Source organism: Geotrypetes seraphini, chromosome 3 (genome assembly GCF_902459505.1).
Source record: "Geotrypetes seraphini chromosome 3, aGeoSer1.1, whole genome shotgun sequence".
Lineage (NCBI taxonomy): Eukaryota > Metazoa > Chordata > Amphibia > Gymnophiona > Dermophiidae > Geotrypetes > Geotrypetes seraphini.
The window spans coordinates 211,517,603-211,531,841 of NC_047086.1; the positions used below are offsets into that span (position 1 = coordinate 211,517,603).

General features: G+C 43.5%; 1 protein-coding gene across 9 annotated transcripts in view; it reads left to right on the forward strand.

Moving 5' to 3' along the window:
* The window catches only part of ARHGAP9 (Rho GTPase activating protein 9), a 204,209-nt gene that overhangs the window by 145,531 nt on the left and 44,439 nt on the right, over positions 1 to 14,239 (forward strand). For all 9 annotated transcript variants that reach the window (XM_033936056.1, XM_033936054.1, XM_033936053.1 and 6 more), the window contains 3 exons: positions 8,356 to 8,454; positions 11,474 to 11,603; positions 13,865 to 13,984. In XM_033936056.1, the coding sequence (XP_033791947.1) occupies positions 8,356 to 8,454; positions 11,474 to 11,603; positions 13,865 to 13,984 (349 nt within the window). The remainder of the gene's footprint in view (positions 1 to 8,355; positions 8,455 to 11,473; positions 11,604 to 13,864; positions 13,985 to 14,239) is intronic.

The following is a 14,239-nucleotide window of genomic DNA, read 5'->3' on the forward strand; positions in this document are numbered from 1 at the left end:
CGCAAGACGGAAGTGCGCGCCGAAGAAAAAGAGTGTTTTTAGGGGCTCTGACAGGGGGTTTTGTTGGGGAAACCCCCCCACTTTATTTAATACAGATTGCGGTGGCGTTGTGGGGGGTTTGGGGGGTTGTAACCTTCTTCATTATACTGTAAACTTAACTGTTTCCCTGTTTTTTAGGGAAAAAGTGAAGTTTTCAGTAAAATGTGGGGGGTTACAACCCCCCACAACGCCCCCACAACGCGGCGCGATCTGTATAAAGTAAAGTGGGGGGGGGCTTCCCCCCCCCACATCCCGTCGAAGCCCTTTAAAACAGTCATTTTCTTCGGCGCGCACCTCCGCATTGCGCTCAGTTGTCTGCGCACGCCTTTGTCCCGGCGTGCTTTTGACCTGACACCATGTTTGCCATGCTATCTTTTAACATTCTATGTCTGAGAATGCAGCACCATGGTTGGAGCTACGGGCCTTGGCACCCTGAGGTTGTGGGTGCAAGCCCACGCTGCTCCTGGTGACTCTGGGCAGGTCACCTGCTCCCCCATTGCCCCAGGCACATTAGATAGATTAGATCAGTGTTTTTCAACCTTTCTACACCTATGGACTGGCAGAAATAAAAGAATTATTCTGTGGACCGGCGGTTGAAGAACACGGGGCTAAGTCGTGGGCCAGACCCCGCCCATCTCTACCCAATCTCCACCCCAGACCCGCTCCCATAATAGTACTAATTGCACCTTGCACATCCCGTGCCTCATCTGGAAGCCTTTCCTCTGTCGTTGCAATGTCAGAGAGAAGGCTTCCGGTTCAGGTGCAGGATGCCCGTAGGAGCCACTGCCCGTGGCTTTATGCACTGAATCAGTTAGGAAGAGGGAGCTGGCTCGAAGATAATGCCGCATCGATCGCACCTTAGACCGGCGGTTGAAGAACACTGTTTTGGGCCTGATGCACGTGCTGGCCCTGAGGACCGGCAGGAAATTTCTGTGGACCGGCACTGGTCCGTGGACCAGTGCTTGAAGAACACTGGATTAGATAGTTTATTTTGGTACACATACAGGGAAGGGTGGGGGGGGGGAGGGGTTATTTCTGTCATATTTTGATCTTTAAATATTTACACATGGGATGGCTGGGAGGATGGAAGGATATGACTAATTGAATAGGGTAAGTTTTTTGGGGAAATCTATGCTTCTGTGTTTTATTAAATTATCATTAGGTGGGTGGGTAGGTGGGAGAAAATGGTTGGTTATGTGAATTTGAAAGTTAAATGTGCTTATATGACTTATTATATATGATATATTCATGTATTGCACTATTGAAGTTTGGAAAATCAATAAAGATTAAAAAAAAAAAAAGATTGTGAGCCTACTGGGCCAGACAGGGAATTATGCTTGAGTACCTGAACAAATTCATGTAAACTGTTCTGAGCTCCCCAGGGAGAACGGTATAGAAAATTGAATAAATAAATCAACACTTACTTAACAAACCCTTTCAAATCCACTTTTAGAAAAAAAAAAAAAAAAAAAGGTGAAATCCATAGTCCAAATGCTTTAAACAAAACCATCTGGTATAGTAGAGAGCACTTATCTTTGGAAGTCTTGTTTTTACTAGCTTAACTTTAGCTCCGCAGAGAATGACACAGGGACAGAATTTGTCCCCATCCCCTTGGAAACCATCCCTATGTCATTCTTTAAGGAGAGAGGGAAGAATCAGAATGTGAATGGGCACAGCCACTGCCCCTCAAACCTTGCATTGAAGAATGCAGGTGTAAAAGGACCGAGGTTGATATAGACACTAAAGACATGAGACGGTTTCCCATGGTTATCCGCAGGGAAGGGGATAAATCCTGTCCCCATGTCATTCTCTTAAATTAGGAGCAGACAGTCCAAATGAATCCGACAACGCGGCCAGCATTTCATGGCAAGACTGCCACTGTGTCAGGACAAATTAGGATCAGATGCTCAATATCGGCAGTATGATTCATCAACTTCAAACAATGCCAGTGGTTGATAAGGGGAGGGTCAAAAAGATTTTCTGACCCCCAAGTCTGAGGCTTATCCTACCCTGCTAAAGAGATTTCAGAATAAGAAAAAGATGTTAACAGTGGGTAGAAATATTAGGTGTACTGATTTTTTTGACCACTGACCTCAGTGGGTTGTACTGAATAATATTTTTCCTGACATGCTATATATTATTACAGGTGTCTCAAACATTCAAAACAAGTTCCTCTGTAATCTATAAACTAAACAAAATTACATTTTCAGGGCTGCACACTCCTAATGCTCATTCTTAGATCAAACCCGTGATGTTTCCCTCACCTGTCCTCAGTCTGTATAAACAGATCAACTCCAACAGATATAACCCCCCAACATACAAACACACACACACACTCCCCAAAACACACGCACGCACACTCCCCAAAACACATGTACACTCCCCAAAACACACACACATTCCCCAAAACACACACACTCCCCAACACACACACACAACCCAAAACACACACACACTCCCCAACACACACACACTCCCCAACACACACACAATCCAAAACACACACACTTCCCAAAACACACGCACACACTCCCCAACATATACACTCCCCAAAACACACACACACACACACACACCCTAACACACACTCCCTAACACACATCCCCAACACACACACTCCCCAACACCCCCCCTAACACACACACTCCCCAACACACACACTCCTCAACATACACACTCCCACCCTAATACACACACTCCCCAAAACACACACACTCCCCCTAACACACACACTCCCCAACACACACACTCCCTAACACACATTCCCCAAAACACACGCACACACACTCCCAATGCACACACACTCCTAACGCACACACACTCCCCAACACACACACACTCCCCAAAACACGCACTCCACAAAACACACACTCCCCAATACACACACTCCTCAAAACACACACACTCCCTAACACACATTCCCCAAAACACACACACACTCCCCAAAACACACGCACACACACTCCAACACACGCACACACACACACACACTCCCCAAAACACAACACACACACACTCCCCAAAACACACACACTCCCCAAAACACACGCACAGACACTCTCCAACACACACACTCCCCAAAACACAAACACACACACCCTAACACACACACTCCAACACACACTCCCCCCTAACACACACACTCCCCAACACACACACACTTCCCAAAACACACACACTCCCCAAAACACACGCATAGACACTCCCCAACACATACACTCTCCAAAACACACACACACCCTAACACACACACTCCCCAACACACACACTCCCACCCTAATACACACACTCCCCAAAACACACACACTCCCCAACACACACGCGCACACACTCCCCAACACACACACTCCCCAGCGCATACACTCCCACCCTAATACACACACTCCCCAAAACACACACACTCCCCAACACACACGCGCACACACTCCCCAACACACACACTCCCCAAAACACACCCACCCCCTAACACCCACCCACCCCCTAACACACACACTCCCCCAAACACACACTCCCTAACACACACTCCCCCAAACACACACACTCCCTAACACACATTCCCCAAAACACCCCCCAAAACACACACACACTCCCCAAAACACACACACTGTCCCCAAAATACACACACACACTGTCCCCAAAACACACACACTGTCCCCAAAACACACACACACACTGTCCCCAAAACGCACACACACTCCCCAAAACACACACACTGTCCCCAAAACACACACACACACTCCCCAAAACACACACACACACTGTCCCCAAAACACACACACACACTCCCCAAAACACACGCACACACACTCCCCAAAACACACCCCCTAACACACACACTCACCAACACACACACACTCCCCAAAACACACACTCCCTAACACACACACTCCCCAACACACACACTCCCCCAAACACACACACACCCTAGAAACATAGAAAGATGATGGCAGAAAAGGGCTATAGCCCATCAAGACTGCCCACTCTTCTGACCCACCCCATTAAAAAGACCTATTTCCTTAACTATACCCTCGTAGGGATCCCATGTGTATGTCCCATTTATTCTTAAAGTCAAGCACGCTGGTGGCCTTGATCACCTGCATTGGAAGCTTGTTCCAGTGATCTACTACCCTTTCTGTGAAGAAATACTTCCTGGTGTCACCATTAAATTTCCCCCCTCTGAGTTTGAGCGGGTGCCCCCTTGTGACCGAGGGTCCTTTGGGAAAGAAGATGTCGTCTTCCACCTCAACACGTCCTGTGATGTATTTAAATGTCTCAATCATGTCACCCCTTTTCCTGCGTTTCTCTAGAGTGTAGAGCTGCAATTTGTTTAGTCTTTCTTCGTACGAGAGACCCTTAAGCCCGGAGATCATCCTAGTGGCCATCCGTTGAACCGACTCAACTCTAAGCACATCTTTATGGTAATGTGGCCTCCAGAATTGCACACAGTATTCCAGATGAGGTCTCACCATGGTTCTGTATAGTGGCATTATGACTTCAGGTTTGCGGCTGATGAAGCTTCTACTGATACATCCCATCATTTGCCTTGCCTTGGATGAGGCCTTCTCTACTTGTTTGGCAGCCTTCATGTCTGCACTGATGATTACTCCCAAGTCTCGTTCTTCTGAAGTCCTAGCTAGTGTTTCTCCATTTAAGGTGTAAGTTTTGCATGGATTTCCGCTGCCGAGATGCATGACCTTACATTTCTTAGCGTTGAAGCCCAGTTGCCATGTCGAGGACCAGTTTTCCAACGTAAGCATATCCTGCGTCATACTATTCTGCCGATTGCTTTCACTTACTATATTACATATTTTGGCGTCGTCGGCGAATAGTGTTACTTTACCCTGAAGCCCTCGGGACAAGTCCCTTATGAATATGTTAAACAGGAGTGGACCCAGGACTGAGCCCTTTGGCACTCCGCTGGTCACATCCGATGTCTCAGAAAGGGTGCCGTTGACCACCACCCTCTGAAGTCTACCACTCAGCCAATCATTAACCCATGCAATTAGTGTCTCACCTAACCCCATCGATTTCATCTTGCTTAACAGTCTACGGTGTGGGACGCTGTCAAAAGCTTTACTGAAATCCAAGTACACTATGTCCAGAGATTCTCCCGAGTCTAGCTTCCCTGTTACCCAATCAAAGAAGCTGATAAGATTGGATTGGCATGACCTACCCTTAGTGAATCCATGTTGACTGGGATCCCTTAGATTCCCCTCGTCCAAAATCGTGTCTAATTTACTTTTAAGCAGTGTTTCCATGAGTTTACACACTATTGATGTGAGGCTCACTGGTCTGTAATTCGCAGCCTCTGCTCTGCATCCCTTTTTGTGCAGAGGAACGATGTTGGCTGTTTTCCTGTCCAGGGGGACTCTTCCCTTACTTAGGGAGAGATTGAAGAGCACGGCCAACGGTTCCGCCAGTACATCACACAGCTCTCTGAGCACTCTTGGGTGCAATTTGTCCAGTCCCATGGCTTTGCTCACCTTGAGTCTTAACAGTTTGCTGTAAACATCAGCTGGCGTGAACTCAAAATTCTTAAATGGGTCTTCCTTGCTTTGCTTTGCTTCCAGCTGTGGCCCGTGCCCTGGTGCCTCGCAGGTATAGACTGAGCAGAAGTAATCATTCAGTAGTCTGGCTTTATCGGAATCTGTTTCCACATAATTCCCGTCTGGCGTTCTAAGGCGTACTATCCCGTTTGCGTTCTTTTTCCTGTCACTAACATACCTGAAGAAGGATTTGTCCCCTTTCTTAATGTTCTTTGCTAGAGTTTCTTCCACTCGAACTTTGGCCTCCCTGACTGCTGTTTTGACCGTTGCAGACCTTGTCCTGTATTCGATGTTAGCTTCTTTTTCCCCGGTTCGTTTGTATGAAAGAAATGTTCTTTTCTTCTCCTTGATGAGGCACGAGACCTCATCAGTGAACCATCGGGGTTTCTTTTTTCTTTGTTGTTTATTTGCCGATTTTATGTAGCGGACAGTTGCCTCATGAAGGGTCGATTTTAGGGTTGACCACATGGCTTCCACATTATCACACACACTCCCCCAAACACACACACACCCAAACACACACACTCCACAACGCACACACTCCCTAACACACATTCCCCAAAACACACACACACTCCCCAAAACACACACACTGTCCCCAAAACACACACACACTCCCCAAAACACACACACTGTCCCCAAAACACACACACACTCCCCAAAACACACACACTGTCCCCAAAACACACACACACTCTGTCCCCAAAACACACACACACACTCCCCAAAACACACACACACACTCCCCAACACACACACACTCCCCAAAACACACACACACACACTCCCCAACACACACACACTCCCCAAAACACACACTCCCCAACACACACACTCCCACCCTAATACACACACACTCCCCAACACACACTCCCACCCTAATACACACACTCCCCAAAACACACACACTCCCTAATACACACACTCCCCAAAACACACGCGCACACACTCCCCAACACACACTCCCCAACACACACTGCCCCAAACACACACACCCCCTAACACACACACTCCCCAACACACACACTCCCTAACACACATTCCCCAAAACACACACACACACACTCCCCAAAACACACGCACACACACTCCCCAAAACACACGCACAAAGACACCATTTATTTAATTCTTTTTCTATCCCGTTCTCCCCAAAGAGCTCAGTACGGATTACAGGTTAACATACATAAATTACAGTTAACAGGTTGCAATTTGCCTTAGTACAGTTCAAGTTTTTTTGATGCAAGTTTTTTCCTAATTCAAAACATACTAGGAATCTAATACCAATATATATAGTATAGAGTTTACCCATATACATACACAGCCAACCCTACCTGCAGCCAAATATATTCACTCCAGCCTCTCACATAACATCCCTCCCTTATCTTTTCACTCCCCATCCAACCACAACCACACACTCACCCCTGCACCCACATGCATATATCCAGAAGAACTGTAGTGTGCGTGAAGTTATGTAGAAATAAATATGTTCTTTGAAGTGTAGGTCTAGAATTAATCCATTTTGTCATATTTCATAATTGAGATGACAAATTTTCTTGTGCATTAAATATTTAGCACATTAATCATGTTATTAGTTCAATAAATTTTATTATATAATACCTATAGATACAACCAAGTCATAACAGATTTACATTATACATTGGAACCAACAATCGTCCTATACAATAACAGTTATATAATACAGCAGAAAAAAAAATATTAATTAACACTATTAAAACAAAGCACAAATAAAGGTATCTCACTAGCAACTTCCAATAGATAATAACAATAATCAATATATAATAACAGCATGGATGTGCATTAATAAATTTCAGCAAAACAAATCTGCCACGCCACTATGTGCTCCTTTTACGAAGCCGCGTTAGCAGCTTTATCACACGCACCTTTTTAGCGTGCGCTATCCCCCACGCTAGCCGAAAAATTATCGCCTGCTCAAGAGGAGGCTGTAGCAGCTAGCGCGGCTGGCAAATTAGCGTGCGCTATTACGCGCGTTGAACCGCTAACGCGGCTTCGTAAAAGGAGCCCTATATTGTATGAGAGGTTTCCATATCTTACAATATATGTGCAAACTACCTATTTTTTCAGCAAAAGCCCTTTAGAATTTAGCTATGACACATACAGAATTCCACCAAGTAATATACTCTATCCTCGTAAAATCTTTCCAATGGCTAAGAATTGTTTTTATTGCTAAATTTAGTAATATTCGCAATAATTTAGTCAGCTCATCTGTGATTGGGGCCTTTAGACCTATTCTGCCCAACAGAATAACATGTTATTAATATGCTAAATTTGCAGTCCTACTTTTTACCCATGGATTTCTCACCAGTTTTTAAAGCAAAAGTAGGACTTCTGCTTTTAAGCTTGCCATGGGTTCAATGTACATGCTTATACTCATTCCTTCTTTTTCTGTAGATAAAATTTTGCTGGAAAAGTACTTGCGGAAACTGGAAAATGTCTTTTATGCATATACTTCTTGTTCTCTGACCTTAGTGCAAACAGAGGCCCTTGGGAGTGGCAGTGATGTGTTCTAGGGTTATACAGATGTGTATCAGCGTTGGAGGTTGGGCTCAGAACCGAGGCACAGTGAGATGCAGTGACTCGCTGAAGTTCATCTGGGAAGTCATAGAATTAGAACCCACTGAGTTTTGTAGGATGGATCTTAAACGTAGCTTTTAACAGGTTTCTTATTTTTGTGATGGAGTCGGTGATATTGCCGGTTCTTCCTTATTGATACTTTTTGTACCTGTTGCAGCTTCGTATGGTGACAGGGAATGAGTTTCTCTTACAGTCTGATAGTGACGCAGTCATTCAGGACTGGTATCAGATCCTTCAGAACGTCATTGAAAAGCTGGTAGGTACATTCTATGTCTGGAATTAAAGGTATACAGTGCACCACAAAGAAAATGGGCTGAATGGGGCAGGAGAGATTTTGAATTTTATCCATTTTTCAGAAGCCAGTTTTCAAAGCCATTTCTGCAGCTGAAATTGTGTTAAACATAATGAGGTTGATTTCAACCCATAGCAGTAAGTGACTATTAAGCTGCTTCTGGCTGTGGGCTGAGCTAACTCTCGATATTCAACGCCAGGGCATGAGCAATTCCCAGCATTGAATATCTAGGTTTGTCCACTGACCTGGAAGTTAACTGGGCACTGGCCAATATTCCGATGGGCCCCTGTTTTGCTGTCCTAACTTTAGCCATTTAGTGGAGCAAAAATTGCTGCTAACTAGAGAATGACATGGGAACAAATTATTCCTCGTCCCCGCGGGAACTCATTTTCCCGTCCCAGCAAGTTCTTTTCCTGTCCCTGCCCCATTCCTGCAAGCTCTGTCCTCATCTGCACAAGCCTTAAACACTTTAAAATCTTACAGGAATGGGGTGGAGACGGGGACAGACTCATGTTGAGCTGGATGAAATTTCTTTGTGTGTGAAGGAGACATTAATTGTTATCAAGAAATCAACTGCACGTATGCTACATGGAATAACTTTGAACTTGTGAGAATGAGAGTTACAAGCATGTTGAATGCTAGCTTTTCTATTAAGTATCCGGATGGGAAAAATTTTTTTTAAATGACATTTTTAGTATTTCTATGAACTGGAATGGCTCTGAGTGGGTATAGGATGTTAGTATGTGTGACATGAATTTATTGTGAATGTAATATTTAATAAACTATGAATATTTAAATGATATGATAAAATTATATTTATGGCAGAATTATTTAATATATATCTAGCTTTGAGGATTATATGTATAGTGGGATTAAATGAGTTACATCTGGGGGGGGGGGGGTTGGACTGGGAATGTTTTTCTCCAATTATAATTTTTGAGTATGTAGTTTTTTTTCTTCCCAGATCTTTTTCCGGGTGTTTTGAAGGCCGATAATTGAATGACTGACTATACGAGTATATTAATCAATCTGGGAGCCATGAGGCCTATCTTGTTATATGAATTGTATATTGTATCTTGCTGGAGGTATTCAATATTCAGACTAGATTAAATATAGCAATAGGATAACTCTTTGGAAATTACAGATTGGCAAATATTTCTTAAACTTTATCAAAAAATATGCTAGGTCATATTGTCAACTGGATAATTGTTACACTGTCCTCATGAAATCGGCCCCTATGTCACTGAAAATGAAGATCCATGATTGGATCTCTTGTTCATTATTGAAGAGTGACTTTCCAAAACATTTAGGTCAAATTCTCATTACTTCCATAGTAAAGGATCAGAAAGAACCCCTGACCTCTGTCACTAACTTTAGACCTTTTGCAAATATTCCATTTTTTGTAAAACCGATGGAAGGCTGGTTAAATGTTGAGCTAATGAAATACCTAGCCAAATTTTCCATCTTGCACGAATCCCAATCTGGGTTTTGTTCACATCACAGCACTGAAACAGTATTAGCTTTTATTATTGATTACCTTCACCACCTTTTTTGGCTCGGAAAAGAGCACTGATTGTACAATTTGATTTAAGTAGTGCATTTGATCTTGTTGATCACACTATTGTGCTTAGATGCTTGGATGATATCGGCATCTCAGATTGCGTTTTGAAGTGGTTTAGAGTACTAGAACAGATGTTGGCTGTTTGTCCATGGGTCCTACTGTTGTGGCTGCTGTTCCTGATGACACAAACTTGCTTTTAATTGTCCTTTACCCTATGATGTATCCCGCCAGTTAATCCAACTTCCAGCACATATTATTCCATATCACCTGGTAGCATCAGAGGTACCTTTCCCTTTGGCCATACCCCTTCAGAATAGCAATGGTGATCACAAACTATGGCGAGGGTTAGAATTTAAAGGCAGGCGCTGATGCCACGCAGATGATGTCACCAAGGGGAATAGCCAAACTCTTGGAAGGCCTGGAACACAAATTCCTTTTCCTCAGTTGGCCTCCCAGGGAACCCTGACTGAACGTCTTCTCTGTTCTCAAGAAGCATGCAACATCAAACACTTCTTTAGTGCTGCTTCTTGTGACCCTGGGCAAGTCACTTAATCCTTCGGTGCCCACCGCTTTGAATGTCAGCTTTGAAACGCCAAAGCCACAAAAAAAGGTGGTATGCAAGTCCCCATTTCCTTTTCCTTTTGCACTGGCTCTCAGGGGTCCCCAATTAAATCTTCATTCCTTTTCAGTGTCTCTCAGCTTTCCCAAACAGATACTACTCCTTCCTCTCTCTCATAGGTTCCTATGTTGAGGTTATTATATAAAACCACATAGGCGCCTAGGTGTGCTTATAAAATAGTCCCACAAATCTGAATAATCATGTGTAGGTTGCCTTCCCTCCATCCTCATTCCCTCTCCCCATCCCTTTCCCCTCATTCATGTCATTTCCCCCTCTCCCCACCTCACTAGCAGAAGAAACAAACTAGCCTATGTTTTCAACCCACTGCCTGTCCCTTCATACCATTTTTTAAAAATCAGCCCTCCCCCTTCCAAATAACAGAGCCTCTCCCCCCCAACTAAACATTGGTCTCTTACTTCTTTCATCCCTTTTCCTCTAATACTTGTCTTTATCCCCCCCACCTTCCTTCCTCTCCCTTACCCATTTAATCTCTTTTCTGTTCTCTTTGGCACCATGCTTGCTGTGTGGTTGTTGATGCCAGTTCACATTTCAGATTCCATAGATTCGTGTCAAATGGAATGAGGGCCCTGCTTTGATGTTTAATAGGTAAAAAGTAAACAAGTGGAAGATAGACAGAGGGGGAGGGAATAAACGAGCAGATATCGAAAAATAAGCGAGACTAAGAAGGAACTCAGGGCTTTGCAAACTGTGTCTTATCTGTTGTCAGCATAGTTGTGCCTGTTTATGGTCTGAATAGCAGGATGGTAGATGTGAATTTGACACCCTCTTTCTATGGCTTCTAGGATCGTGAGAATCCTTTGGATGAGCTCCAGTTGTACTCCCTAAGACGAGCGACTAGCTTAGAAGTGCTGGATGCCAGCGGAGATGAAGAGGAGAGCATCCTGAAGCCAAAAGATAGTTTTAAATTACTATGTATGTGATAACAGTTTAAGACAAAAACAAGTAGAGGTGTAGTGTAACAGCCACCACCATTCTCTCACTTATCATTCCTCACCCCTTGTCTTTTACACCCCCACTAATAACCATCATCCTGCACCCTTATCAGTCCTTAACCTCTATCTCCTATACACCCAATAATAACCATCACCCCACTTCCTTTGTTCCTCACCCTTGTTCTCTACTCCCATAGCAATAAACTTTCAACCTGCTCCATATTATTTCTCTAAATCCACAGTAATCCTTCCTGTTTCCTAGTGTCTATAGTTTATACGATTTAAACAATTCCTGAATGTGTTAGGTTAAAAGAAGTGTGACCAAGATGATAAAGGGGATGGAATGCCTCTCGTTTGAGGAAAGACTAAAGAGGATAGGACTCTTCAGCTTGGAAAAGAGACGGCTGAGAGGAGATATGTTGAAGTCTACAAGTGATTCTAATTTTTGACTGCATCAAAAATTACAAAGACTAGGGGGGACACTCAATGAAGTTACAGGGAAATACTTTTAAAATCAATAGGATGAAGTATATTTTCACTCATAGAATAGTTGGAATGCATTGCCAGAGGATGTGGTAACAGCAGTTAATGTAGATGGGTTTAAAAAAGGTTTGGACAAGTTCTTAGAGGAAAAGTCCATAGTCTGTTATTGAGACAGACATGGAGAAGCCTGTGCTTGACCTGGGATCGGTAGCATAGAATGTTGCTACTATTTTGGGATTTTTGCCAGGTACTTGTGACCTGGATTGATCACTGTTGGAATCAGGAAACTAGGCTAAATGGACCATTGGTCTGACCCAGTATGGCTATTCTTACATTCTTTTCTTAGAATCGCCAAAAGAGCTCCTGCATCGGTCAACTGTATCTTTTATTATGACAAAACCAAATTCATGTACTCCACAAGAGAAAGGAAACCACAACCCCACACAGAGTTGAACAAAATAGAGAAACAAGTGCTGAGTCGGTCCAGCAGATGGCCACTAGGATGGTCTCCGGACTCAAGGGTCTCTCATACGAAGAAAGAATGGGCAAATTACAGCTCTACACTCTAGAGGAGCGCAGGGAAAGGGGAGACATGATTGAGACATTTAAGTACATCACAGGTCGTGTCGAGGTGGAAAACGACATATTCTTTCCCAAGGGACCCTCGGTCACAAGGGGGCACCTGCTCAAACTCAGAGGAGGGAAATTTAATGGTGACACCAGGAAGTATTTCTTCACAGAAAGGGTGGTAGATCACTGGAACAAACTTCCGGTGCAGGTGGTCGAGGCCACCAGCGTGCTCGACTTTAAGAATAAATGGGACATCCACGTAGGATCCCTATGAGGGTTGAGTTAAGGAACTAGGTCATTAGCACTCAGACTTAATGGGGTGGGTCAGTAGAGTGGGCAGACTTGATGGGTTGTAGCCCTTTTCTGCCGTCATCTTTCTATGTTTCTAAGTGGCGAAGGGACTGTACACATCAGTCTCTAAGAACAATAATTGTTTATTGGTAAAACATATCATAAAAACATAACATACATATTAAAATAATAAGCCTTTTTTCCTTTTATCTTTGGACTCAACATGGTCCGTATTTCGGCTTCCAATAGAAAAGTCTTCCTCAGGGGTAAACTTGTAAACTGGAGTAATATATCTAAAAAGAAAAGCTCTAGGCTTATGACATTAACAAATGAACTCCCAGGCAAAGAAAACAACTTGATCAAAAGACACTGCAGAAAACTGCGGGCAGCGTTGTAGGACTCTATATTAGGCTTATTATTTTAATATGTATGATATGTTTTTCCAATAAACAATTATTGTTCTTAGAGGCTGATATGTACAAAACCAAATTCATCACAGCTTAATAAACTAAACTAAACTAAACTAAACCTTAGGTTTGTATACCGCATCATCTCCACATTCGTAGAGCTCGGCACGGTTTACAGGAGATGGGATAGAAAGGAACTACAATGAAAGGTAGAGGTTTACAGGAGATGGGAAAGAAAGGAGCTACAATGACGGGTTAGAGGACCAAGTATGAAGAGTTTTTTGAGGGCTTAGGATGTCATAGATGGAAAAAGAATGTGCTTGGTTTATTTTCTCAAAATTTTAACCCATTAAGCTAGGAAGTTATGAATTTAACAGAACTGTCTCTGTCCAAATTTTCTAAGCTTCAGCTCAAAACTCATTTAGAAGGTGCTGTCCGTTATTCAGTATCACAATTTAACCATTTTCTTGCTTATTTCTTTTCCATCTAGTGTCTCGAACAAGTTCAAATTCTGAAAATTCAGACAAGAAAAGAGTGAGAAGCAGGCTGAAAAAATTCATTGTGAGGAGACCACCGCTGCAAGCCCTGCAAGAGAAGGGACTGATCCGAGGTAGAAACTAAAACTTAGGCATCCTGAGGGTAAAGTAATATTGGGAAGAACAGTTAGTAACAGGGACAGAAATCAAACCCCTCCCCACCAGTCCCTGCTGAAATCAAACCCATCACTGCTCGCATCAAACCCATCGCTACCCGCCCCCGCTAGGATATTAATTGGGAAGAATACACACTTTGTAAATGTGTGGCAGATCCTCTTATGTAAATATACTGTAAAATATAAATACTCTAGCTGATGGAAATGGTCAAG